General features: G+C 40.6%; 2 protein-coding genes across 8 annotated transcripts in view; one reads left to right on the top strand and one right to left on the bottom strand.

The window, feature by feature from the left end:
* Window positions 1–308: 308 nt before the first annotated feature.
* Window positions 309–5,346, bottom strand: FBXO48 (F-box protein 48). 2 transcript variants are annotated; one of them, XM_028497200.2, is made up of 4 exons: window positions 5,228–5,346; window positions 4,382–4,506; window positions 2,705–3,046; window positions 309–2,252 (listed from the first exon to the last, which is right to left on the bottom strand). In XM_028497200.2, exons 3-4 carry the CDS (start codon window positions 3,008–3,010, stop codon window positions 2,091–2,093), a joined length of 468 nt encoding a protein of 155 aa, XP_028353001.1. In that variant the 5' UTR covers window positions 3,011–3,046; window positions 4,382–4,506; window positions 5,228–5,346; the 3' UTR covers window positions 309–2,090. The 2 variants fall into 2 exon arrangements, 1 of the variants encoding a protein (XP_028353001.1); XR_003682488.2 differs by lacking the exons at window positions 309–2,252; window positions 2,705–3,046 and adding an exon at window positions 3,676–3,958.
* A 170-nt stretch (window positions 5,347–5,516) lies between these two features.
* The window catches only part of APLF (aprataxin and PNKP like factor), a 91,980-nt gene continuing 85,348 nt past the window's right edge, over window positions 5,517–12,148 (top strand). For all 6 annotated transcript variants that reach the window (XR_003682486.2, XM_007126724.4, XM_055089215.1 and 3 more), the window contains exon 1: window positions 5,517–5,843. Coding sequence is in view for 5 of the 6 variants with exons in the window: in XM_007126724.4 (XP_007126786.2) it covers window positions 5,748–5,843 (96 nt within the window). In the remaining variant the exon portion in view is untranslated. The remainder of the gene's footprint in view (window positions 5,844–12,148) is intronic.

Below are 12,148 nucleotides of genomic sequence, written 5' to 3' on the forward strand. Positions count from 1 at the left end.
TGTTATTTATCTCTGAGTGAAAGCACTCCTTCCTTTCGTTCTACTCCACCCACACATGTCCTCAGATGCTAATGGCTTGGTCTGATAAATGTACAATTCATTCTAAGCCCATTCTGTAAATTTGTCATTAAGTTCCAAAACTTTCCTTTCAGTGTAGACTGTGATCATAGTTTATAACTTATTATACAGAGAATTATTTTAGTGGTATAATACTAAAACAAAAACCAAACTAAAGAGTATTCATATAACAAAATAATACTTAAGACTGATTGGGGTGACCCAATAATTAAAAATAAGTGAAACTTTTGGGTGAAATTTATTTGCAAGTGTTTATTCAAAGAATTAAAAAAATATTTCAACTTTTCCTATTTTTCTCTTACAGCTTTTGAGAAGACAAGAATAATTCTTCATATATTAGCATTAATATTAAGCATCCCATATATGTTATGGGTTGTACATTGCATTTCAATACAATCTTATCCACTAACAATATGTTAAATTATTTTTATTTTACATTCTGGGTAGGATTAAAATAAATAATATAGAAATAATTTAACAAATCTTTATGGAGTACCTACTATGTTCCAGGTTTGGGAACACAAAAATAAATAAATGGACCCTGCTATTAAGAAGCTCACAGCCTAAAAGGGGCAATAGACAAATAAAACAGACAATTTAATATAGTATGCAGCTTGGAGAATGGTATGTGCAAAGAACGATGGGCGCCTTAAGAGGGTCACTTAATCCAGAATGGTAGAAGTTTGAGATGGTTTCCAGGTCAGGATGATATATTTTACGAAAGAATTTGCCAAGAAAAGAATTCATGGTGGGTGAGAAGAAGAACATTCCTATAGCAGGGATGACTGAATAATCCTAGGGACTGGACTGCCTGATCTTCAAGGCCCCTTCCAACCCCAAGAAGACAGTAGGAGACAATCAATCATCATCTACTTGATCCAACAAAGGGAATTTGTATAGAGTGGGGCATCTTCCTGATATTTGCCTATTCGTGAGATACCGATTTCCTGGACTCCTTTTTTCATGCTATAGAGCACCATTTAAGAAGAAAATCCCATGCTAACTAAAAGGTTTTGTAGACATTTTACCTATGGTGCTGATCACAGATTCAGAATGAAGAATCTGGAATAGTGAATATTATATCATCTACTTTTAAGAAAAAGAGAATAAAAGTTAAAGATTCCTATAAAGCTCTAAACTTCAACAAAGTATACAGGTTTCTCGAAAATAATATTTTTCTTTATCTTCAATGTGGAGAAAACGGCAAGGAGCTGGTCCTTTGTCTTGGTTATCTACAAGGAGTACACTAGATGGTGCTATAAGGCTGTCAGAAAGAAGGTAAGTTTCACCAAGAAAAATAGTGTGGAGGTTCTGATGGCCGTTATGTGTGCTGAAAACTTTCCATATATTTTCAGTCCCTGAGAGCAATTCTAGGTTTGTAGGCAAGTAACGGGAATCCTAATCTCACAAGTTTTAGCCCTCTGGTCAGATTCATTTTAAATTAAACCACAAGTTTAACACAAAATGTTTTCAGTTTTTGACAATTCAATCTGATTCCACTGAAATGGAAATTTTAAAGTTATTGAAATACAAATTTATTATACATTTAAACATATTGCTATTAATTTCATTTAGGGAGTCTCCCCATGAGCCTAGTTATGTCTACTAATTAATAAATCTCTAAGTCAGTTTCTTCAAATGGTTTCCTGAATTTTCAAATTATCATTAAGCAGAAAATACCAAACTCTGTGATCATTAAAGTACTGCAACAGACTAACACAAATACATGAAACAATACATTTTGAAATCACTCTATCAGTATAGTATTTTTACATAAATAGCATTTCATGATTTTTCCACATTACAATAAAACCAGAAACGCATTTTTAACTCAAGTGCAAAATAAAATCAAAGCTTTATTTTATAATATTTTCTACTTAGTTTTCTTTTAAATGTTAAATAGTAAAAAGGCAAACAAAAAACTGGACGGCTAAAGATATACCTTTTATAAACTAAGAGTCATTTTAGTTTTAAACTCTCAAAGTTAGGAGATCTGTGTGTGATTTTTCTGCTTATCTTTCCAGTTCTGCTTCTAGAATTTCCCCCCATGTGTCTGCATCCATTGGGTACATGATTTTTTCTGGTAGGCTGATAGGAGAACATATGTTGCTATATCTGCCACTTAGCCATTCGTGTTTCACTTTACTCTTCTGGTAATTCCTCAGTAGTATTACCTGAAAGAGGTAAACCACCATTGTTAAAGAAGGTAGTCAGTGGTTGGTGAGTGAGTTTGTTTGAAACTAGACAAGCTGATTGAGAGGGCTGAAAAGTTTAAGTATTTACATCGATATACACATATGCTAATAAGTGTGTGTGTGTGTGTGTGTGTGTATACAGAACAGAGTGAGTCACAGAGTCTGCCGGGGGTTTTGGATAAGGTAGAGTGAAATGAAGTAGCTATTGTGGTTAACAGAGGTAAATGCCCCCAAAATGTAAAAGGATGGATGGGAGATAGTGTGGTTTGCAGGAAAAGAATAATAAAATTCAACTTTAACTCCCAAAGCCAACACACTCTGTATGTCATTCTGTATATGAAATCCTCCCTCTTCAAAGCAGAAGGTAGGCTTGGGCTCAAACGGACCACCATATTGTCAAGAACACTGCAGACTCCATAGGTTAAACTTACCCTCCAGGGATAACCACTCTCTAGATCATCATCTATCTCTCTTTGGCATACAGCTCTCACAGTCAGGCAGTGAGGTTTCCACAAGGCATCGCTGTGTCTTATTGTGTGATTCCAGCTCCTGCACGTCACCGAAGCCCTGCACAAACTCCAGATGTCCAGCTGACTGAAAATTTTAAAAGTAACTTCTGGAGGCAGCAGTTCAACAAAGTTATTTTGACGCTCTTTTTTTTCCTTCTCAGCATCCGCAGAGTTCAATTCTAGGTCAGAAACCCTTGAACTGTGGTTCCTCTTGGAGTTTTTCTTCATAGCTTGATGTTTTAGTGAATTATCCTCATAAGTAAGCTAAAAGGCAAAAGTTAAAAATACTCACTCCCTTTAGATCAGACTATAGATCCTACTCTGAGCCAGATACTTTCTGGGTATGATTTAATGAACTTTAACTTCCTTGACTTGAGCTTCTCAGTCCGTAAAATGGGGCCAATGATGCTTCTCTGGGGTGTGTTCTTGTAAGCATGAACAGGGACAATGTGTAAAACATCTAGCCCCACATCTGAATTGCACGTGGGAGGCACCCAACACATATTATTTCCTTTCTTCTTTTTAGATATTTTTGGTAAATGGGTTTGTTTCTAAATATTTGGGGTTTTTTTACTCCCAAAGAACATTATCTTAAAAAAGAGAAGTGATTCTTCACAGACTATAATTTATTTTTAGCAGTAGAAACGAATATTGTGAGAACACATTCGATTCCAAGTATTGATTGAAAATACTTTTGAAAAGTATTCAATTCTATTTAACTCATTAATATTTGTCTGTGGGAACCAATGCCTTGTCATTAAATACTTTATCTACAGTTTGTGACTTAATCATAAACCTGATCAACTTTTAGTAGTTTATATAAGAATTGTTTATCTACTTACATCTAATGGGTAGGTGCTCACATTTGACACAAATACTATCTGAAATAGACAAGAAGTTGAGGTCTGGGTTATACTGACAAAATTTCAAATATTCAATAAGAGTAGTGTTTTAGAAATGGCTTTTATTTATTTATTTTTGGCTGTGTTGGGTCTTCGTTTCTGTGCGAGGGCTTTATCTAGTTGCGGCGAGCGGGGGCCACTCTTCATCGCGGTGCGCGGGCCTCTCACTGTCGCGGCAGGCTCCAGACGCGCAGGCTCAGTAGTTGTGGCTCACGGGCCCAGTTGCTCCGTGGCATGTGGGATCTTCCCAGGCCAGGGCTCGAACCCGTGTCCCCTGCATTGGTAGGCAGATTCTCAACCACTGCGCCACCAGGGAAGCCCCTAGAAATGGCTTTTTGAAGCTACACTACATGCATAGTCAATTATGACTTAAGATAACAGTCACTGAGGCCATCAAGCAACAGTGACTAACAACTATAAACAATGTTTATAACTCATCGAGGTATAGCACATGACTAAAAATTTAAAGTCCAGTTTCAGCTAATTTACCTAAGGTGCATGGTGTAGGCTTCTGAAATCAGTTGAAAGCATGGGGCTATTTTGGCATATAAAGACAGTTCATATTTACTTAAAATCAGTTTATTCCATTTTGCACTTCCTTTTATAATGAGGGGTCACAGGAGGAGGAGTTTCAGATACAGCTAAATACTTCTAGCTCAGCTAATGACAAATTCCCCTTTCCAGATGTGCTACTCACCTATATGTTTCTGTACTTGCCAAGACCACGGACGCTCCCATTCATTTGGTGGTTTATGATCCAAATTAGCTCTGGTGGTTAGGATTTTAATGTCTGAGTTCAGCAGAGGACTTCCTCTTGAGAGTCTGGGTAAGTAAGAGAAAGCAAACTGGTAAAAACAAGTTCATGAGTCAAGTTTTTGTCATCCCATCCTCCTGCCCCATCAATACAAACCAGAGCCAAACTAATCTATCTCATATTAGGAAAAAGTTACTGTGCATTTAAATGTACATTTGTTACTTCTCCCAAGATGTCACTGGGGATAAAATGCGTCCTGCCTTTAGTTATAACACAGGCGGCAGATGAAAGCTTTTGAATTTAACAGATGGGGGTGCCTTGGTGCGGTTCCTAAAATCCCACTAGGCATTTTCCTTCTTTTAAGTCCAGTTTTGCCTGGATGCCTAGAAACCTATCCTCTTCTGCCCCTTCTTCTTTCTGAACCAAACTTTGCTGAATTACCTCTCTAGTTAGGTGAGAGATCGCCCCTCTTTCGGGTGTCACACGGAGGGAGGGATCGGAAGGCAGCGCAGACGCCCGGCTCTCGGGGAACCCTCACCCCCTGCGGACTCCGCAGGTCGGAAGGAATGACCCCACGTCTTTTCTGAGCCACCCTCCTGGCGTGTCCCGCCCAGACTGCATTTGCAGGAGTCCAAACCACACGGGGCACTGACAAGTAAACAACAACAACAACCGTCAGCACCAAATGTCACCGCAGCTCCGGCCGGCTAAGCGGACGCTTATGCTAGCGCAGGGCCGCGCCCCCGAGCACGCCCGCCCAAAGTCAGCCGGAAGCGAAGACCCTCCTACCTACTGGGCCGTAGCGACCTTTCCTTCAACGATTTAAATCTTCCGGATTTCGAGGCCTTCCCTAGCCCACTCTAGCCCCGCCTTGCTGACTAGTATTTCGCACAGGCGCAGAGAGGAGCGCGCATTGCCTCTTGGGATTGGGAGTTTTCCCAGGGCGTCTCAGCTCGGCAAGCGAGGAGAAGTGGAGGCGCCACGGACTACAAGGACCGGTGCCCTCCGAGACAGGTGGGCGGTGAGAAGGGCTGGGGGGCGCTGGGTTTAACCGGCGCTTTTAAACAATAGTTTGGAGGCGGCGTGAAGGGGGAAATCCCTGAGTTTGTCACTGGTCTGAGTGGAAGGGCGGGACTCTGTACCCGCGCTGGGGCCCCAGCTTCGCGCGGCCTGGTCACACTCAGGGGCAGTCTTTGCTCCACCTCCCCCTGTGTTTTCCGGGGGCCTGCGTAGGCCCCGCGCTTGTCCATGGAAGGCGGAAACGGCTGCGGTGTCCGGCTCCTCGCGAAGGGGTCTAACCCTCGCCGCCATGTCCCGGGCCTTCGAGCTGCAGCCGCTGGACGGCGGCCCCCGGGTGGCCCTGGCGCCGGGGGAGACGGTGATTGGCCGCGGGCCGCTGCTGGGAGTAAGTGTGGCGGACGCTCGGCGGCTCCGAAGAGCCGCGGGATCCTGGCCGGCTCTTGAGGCCCTACTCGGGGTCCTGCCCCGATTCCCCACCGCGCCGGCCAGGCCTGTCTGGATTTTAGAAGTTTGGGGGCAGCACGTTTTTCAGTCAACTTGACTTGGGTTATCATCATTATAATCTTACCCAGGGGTCGGCAAACTGTGGCTCTGGCTTCAAATCCAGCCTGCTTTTGTTTGGACCCACATACTAAGAATGGTTCTCAAATTTTAAAATGTAAAACGTAAACAAAAAACCCATATTAAGCGTTTCAGGGAGAATAATTGCTCTAAGGGTTGGGGATATTGCCTCTTGGCTTGATAAGCCACAATGTTTACAGTAGTTTCTGGCCCTTTACAGAAAAAGTTTGCCAACCTCTGAGCTTAGCTTTTCTAGAATAATTTCTTTTAAGCTTTGGCTCTTTTGGTGGTACTGTGTCGGCTTTACTTTTATTGTAGTAGCCTTTTTCAGCAACAGTGGCTCACCCTTCTGTAGTGTGTAGTATTCCAGGCATTGATCTAAGGACTTTACCTATACCAACTTCTTAATCCTTCCAAACCCTATGAGTTAGGTGCTCTTATTATCTTCATTGTTCAGATGAGAAAATTGAGCTATGGATTGGTTATTTAAAGGGCACACACAGGCTTTTGGACGCAGAGTGCCACTGGGCTATGTATTCTTGCTCTGGGATGTTTAGGAGTTAGAAAACTTGCCTGTACCATTCTGGAATTTGTAGATCTCTCCCTAAATACATATATATTGTTTTCTCAACATTCAGCATGTCTTGTTTAGTGCCTGCTTTGCGCAGCATGTCGTGCAGACCCTAGCACTGCAGGGCACACAGGGATGAATGGGTCCTTGTCCCCCAGTTTTCTCTTGGACTGTCCAGACACACTTGTGTCAGTGAGCCAATACCAGGGAGTAAGGAGTGTGGTCTGTTACCCTGGTTAACCTCTAGTGTCTAAATGGAACCATAGGTATTAGCCTTAGGACTCCTCTCCAAGCAGGAAAAGGAGTGGTGGTTCAAGGTGGTGATGGTGAAGTCAGTTCTAAAGGGGTGTGAGTGTATGTGTGTGTACATATATGTGTATGTGGTAAGTATGTGGTAAGATTATTGAGGAAGTCCCAAGTTCACTTGCTGGTTTGTTTGTGGTTTTTTTTTGTTTTGTTTTTACTTAAATGGTTGTTATTTTTCTTCATAGTTTATTAACCTATACAAACGTTTGGTGGAACTGTCTGGAGGTTTCCTCCCTCCCTTCCTTCTTTCCGTCCTTCCTTTCTTCCTTCCTTCCTTCCCCTTTTCCTCCCTCCTCCTCTCCCTCCCCCTATTTCTGTCTCTCTCTCACTTTATCTCAGTTAGAAACAGAGTATGTGCTTCATCTAGAAATCTTCTGTCTGATTACTAATGAGTTTTAATTTCCTTAACATACTGTATCACAAACACATGGTGCTGAGGATCTGGTTAAATGATGGATGAATTTTAGGCCTCTTTTATAAACTTGGCATCGGGTTACACCGATTCATTATTTGTAGCTTGATCTTTGTGTTATAGGCTTGCTAATGCGAGAGGAGCCTATTTGGTTTCTCTTTTTAAAAATCTAAGGAATAGAAAGTCAATTATCTGGTCAGGATTTAGCTTTTCCTTTTTGAATAGTCATTCAGTGATGAGATTCTGTTGCCAAGTTTGTTAGGTTATTAGAAGTGGTTACGAACGATACTAGATGCGTGGAAGGAGAACCTTGAAAAACAAATTACCTTGTGGTTCTCAAGATTTTGGAGCTGACAGACAGGTGTTTCTTCTCGGCAGTGGTTTAAACTCCACCTGAGGGCTGCTGTTTCAAACAACAGCAATTCCAGTGAGCTGGTTGGTTTGTTTTGTTTTGTTTTGTTTGTGGTGTGTGAGAGAGCCGACTTAGTAAACTCAGGGAGTTTATTGTAAATTCGTATCTATCTGAAGTGATTAATAATAATCAGGATGATTTTTGAACTCTCTTAACTAGCCATGTCTTTTGGAGACAAGTTTCTCGAACCTTCATGGCCACAACCTTTAGGTTTATAATTCCAATGTGTAAAGCATTCTTTGTGGTAAAACAATTTGACCATAGGAATGCCTTCATGTCTTTACAGTGGCAGGAAAACCCTTATAGAGAACACTTGTAGACAACAGAGCACAGTGAAATTTCATTTTCTTGTTCCCTTTGCTTTAGTGTAAGTCATCAGGGAACCCAAGGTCTTTATTTTACTAAGTTGTAATTCTGTTTCCTGATCACCATTTAAAAGGTTTACAGCAGGATGAATCTCCAGGGAGTTATCCTAGGTGAAAACAAACAATTCCAAAGATCACATATTGTATGATTTAATTGACATAATGTTATTGAAATGACAAAATTATAAAGATGGGGACCAGCTTAGTGGTTGCCAGGGCTTAACAAAGAGGTGAGGGGAGCAGGAGGGAATTGGGTATGCCTGTAAAACAACAATGAGGGATTTGTTTTGTGTCTTGACTGTGTCAATATCAATATCTGGTTGTGATACTGTACTGTAGTTTTGCAAGATGTTACTGCTGGGGGAAACAGTAAACAGTACAAGAGATCTTTCTGTAATGTATCTTTTAACCATGAATCTACAACTATCTTAAGTAAAAAAATTAGTTTAAAAAAAGAGTTTACAGCGTCTCAAACAACAGAATACCATTAGGCCCAATTATTTGCTTTATGGTTTTTCTTTAATTAAATCCGATTTTGCTCTTAAATAAAAACTACTCTTTCTGATTTCAAATTTTCCTTATTCTGTTTTGATAGCAAGGATTATAGGACCCATTCCTTTATGATCTATTTTCCTCCAAGGAAATAGGACAGCACCAGGTATCTAGTGATATTTCCTAAAGGCAGATGTAATTGAAGCTACTGCTCTAATTAAAAAGAGAAAGGGCCCCCAGGTGGGGATGGGGATAGTCCTGGGCTCTAGTGCAGACGCTTCACCAGGCATCAGTTCACCACTTCTACAACTGTTGTGAGTGTCCCACAAGGTTTATACAAAGTAAGCACTCCCAGGCCTGGCAACTCTGCACTGTTCCTACTTGTTGCCAGACTTCACCTGCTGCAGCTGTCTGGTCTGACAAGGTTTGTCCCTAGGGACGTGCCAAGCACTCCTAGCTTTGCCCTGCCCTCAGTTATTAAGCCTAGTACAATTCCTGATGCATAGTAGGCCTTCAACACATGATGTCTTCCTTTTCTGCATCTCAGCCTCACTCTTCCAACCCTCATAAAGAGCCTACTTGCAACTTAGGTGTAAAAAGGAGAGCGTAGAGTTTTGAAGTGAATATAAATATAGTAACGAGGCAGTGCTACCAACTGCTAAAGCTTAAGGAGCAACATTAATGGTGGATTGTGTTAACATTTTTTCTATTTTATTGACTAATTAGTAAATTCAGAAAATAGCTAATGAATATATACTATAGTTAGATGGGAGGAATGAAGGAGAAATAAGTCCTTGCTCTCAGGAAGCTTATAGTTAGTAGGTATGAGAGACATAGAAGCAAGTAACTAGACAGGGGAGCTAGGCAGGCACCTCCAGTGAGTGAAGTGGGAGGGAGTAAGAAAAATAACACAGGGACACACTGATAGATGACAGCGGTGTCATAAATGACAGCTGCCTCAGTGTTGAGGAGGCCACAAGGAGAGGACTGTGTCATGCAGTTTCTGCCTACTTACCCCCATTCCTAGCTAGTAAGTGTCATATCATTTTTCTCAAAAGTAGATTTTTGAGAAATCTAGATTTTTAGATATAACCTCTGATTTTTTTTTTTTTTTTTTTTTTTTTGCGGTACGCGGGCCTCTCACCGTTATGGCCTCTCCCGTTGCAGAGCACAGGCTCCGGACGCACAGGCTCAGCGGCCATGGCTCACGGGCCTAGCCGCTCCGCGGCATGAACCCGTGTCCCCAGCATCGGCAGGCGAACTCTCAACCACTGCGCCACCAGGGAAGCCCTACCTCTGATTTTTAAAAGATCACATTAAAAGTTTTGTTTCAATACCTTGAGCCAAACAGAAGGACGTGACGTGATACAGAGAGGTGTAGGAAGGAACCCACAATTAAGATGAGGGCTCAGAGAAGGCTTCGTGAACTCACTGACATATGGAGCTGACTTTAAAGTGTTAGAACAGTTAGAATTTTGATAGGTCGAGAGTAGATCGGAAGGGAAGGGCCCTTAAGGCTAAATGAATGATTTAAGGCTCTAAGATTGGAAAGTGTAAGGCACATTGGATAATTGGATAAGCATTGAGTAGACTTGTGGGATGATCACATTACATCAGTGATTCTGTTTAACTTTTACAGACATTGCTTTTACAACATGTACTAGTTTTCTTTCTTTTTTAAAAATAGGCTTTTAATTTTTATTAAAAATAAAACCTCCTCTATCAACATCCCCGACCACAGTGGTATATTTGATGAACCTGTATTGGCATGTCATTATCACCCAAAGCCCACAGTTTACACTAGGGTTCACTCTTGGTGTACCTTCTATAGGTTTTGACAACTGTGTAATGACATGTATCCACCATTGTAGTGTTACAGAATACTGCCCTAAAAATCTCAATGTTCTGTCTGTTCATCTTCCCTCTCCCCTGCAACCCCTAACAACTACTGAACTGTTTAACCATTTTACCTTTTCCAGAGTATCATATAGTTGGAATCATACAGTATGTATATGTAGACTTTTTTTCAGATTGGCTTCTTTTCATTCAGTAGTATGTATTTAAGGTTCTTTCATGTCTTTTCCTGTTTTTTTTAGTGATGAGTAATATTCCACGGTCTGGATGTTCCACAGTTTATCCATGTGTCTACTGAAGGATATCTAGGTTACTTGCACATTTTGGCAATTATGAATAAAGCTGTTATAAACATCCATGTGCAGGTTTTTGTGTGAACATAAGTATTCAGTTCTTTGGGGTAAATAATAAGGAGTACAGTTGCTGGATAGTATGGCAAGAGTGTGTTCAGTGTTGTAAGAAACTGCCAACTGTCTTCCCAAGTGGCTGTACCATTTTTCATTCCCACTGTCAGTGGATAAGGGCTCCTGTTCTTCCACATCCTTGTCAGCATTTGGTGTTGTCAGTGTTTTAGATTTTGGCCATTCTAATAGGTGTGTAGTAAATTGCTTTTCATATGTATTTTCAAATTTAATTCTTTAAATTGTCATCTCCCGGGTACCACTCAATGTGAATACAAGAAGCCAGATTTGAAAACCACTTTTAGACACACTAAGTGGAATGCTTGGCACAGAATAGGTCTTTAAGAAATGTCTGCTGACCTGAACTAAATGTATTTAGAAAGCTTCGTTTACCAAAGTCCCAAGTGGGGATTTAGACCCAGTTTTATCTTACTAAGCTGTGCTTATATTTTTACTCACTATGTTGCCTCTGTCATAATATATTAAAGATGAGGATGATGTTCTCACATTTGTATAGCATTCACTGTGCAAGCAGAATTGCAAGCCAAGCGGATTGAGTGAGTTGAAATTTAAATGGCAGTGATTCAGCACAGTTTCATCATATTGACTAACAATTTGGCAACCTTGAAGTAGGAGCTCAGAAAGTATTGGATTTTACTTTTAAAAGTCTAAATGATCCATATTTCATTAGTATTGTGGATTACATGGGTGTTTGTGAGGTAGCCTGATAACCTACCTCTTATTTACATCATTACTCATGTGAGAAAGTATATTCACAAGTTTCAAAGACCACATCCAGTATATTAATAACCTTATAAAGAGAGATCATGCATAAATTGGAGTCTGCCTAGAGAGCTTCTGGCCAAAATCAAGTCCATTTCCTCAAACTGGTCTTTTCTTAGTATCAGAAATTGCACTTTGATACATTCCACGTGGGATGATATTAAACATCTTGTATCAACTAGCTTTTGCTCTGTTGAATAATAAGGTCTACTTATCATCTAATATCATGGCAGCCTTAGTGTTGATGTCTGAGCTCTGGAGTGTGGGCTGGACCCAATACTGGGGATCACTCTAGGTAAGAAAAGTTTATGGTTTGTCAACTGGTTTACAGTAACCAGTCTCTCTTCAATTCAGGTCTTAATTTTATTTTTATCTTTTTTATTTTTTTATTTTTTTTAACATCTTTATTAGAGTATAATTGCTTTACAATGGTGTGTCAGTTTCTGCTTTATAAGAAAGTGAATCAGTTATACATATACATATGTCCCCATATCTCTTCCCTCTTGCATCTCCCTCCCTCCCACCCTCCATAT

This window comes from Physeter macrocephalus, chromosome 12 (assembly GCF_002837175.3).
Source record: "Physeter macrocephalus isolate SW-GA chromosome 12, ASM283717v5, whole genome shotgun sequence".
Lineage (NCBI taxonomy): Eukaryota > Metazoa > Chordata > Mammalia > Artiodactyla > Physeteridae > Physeter > Physeter macrocephalus.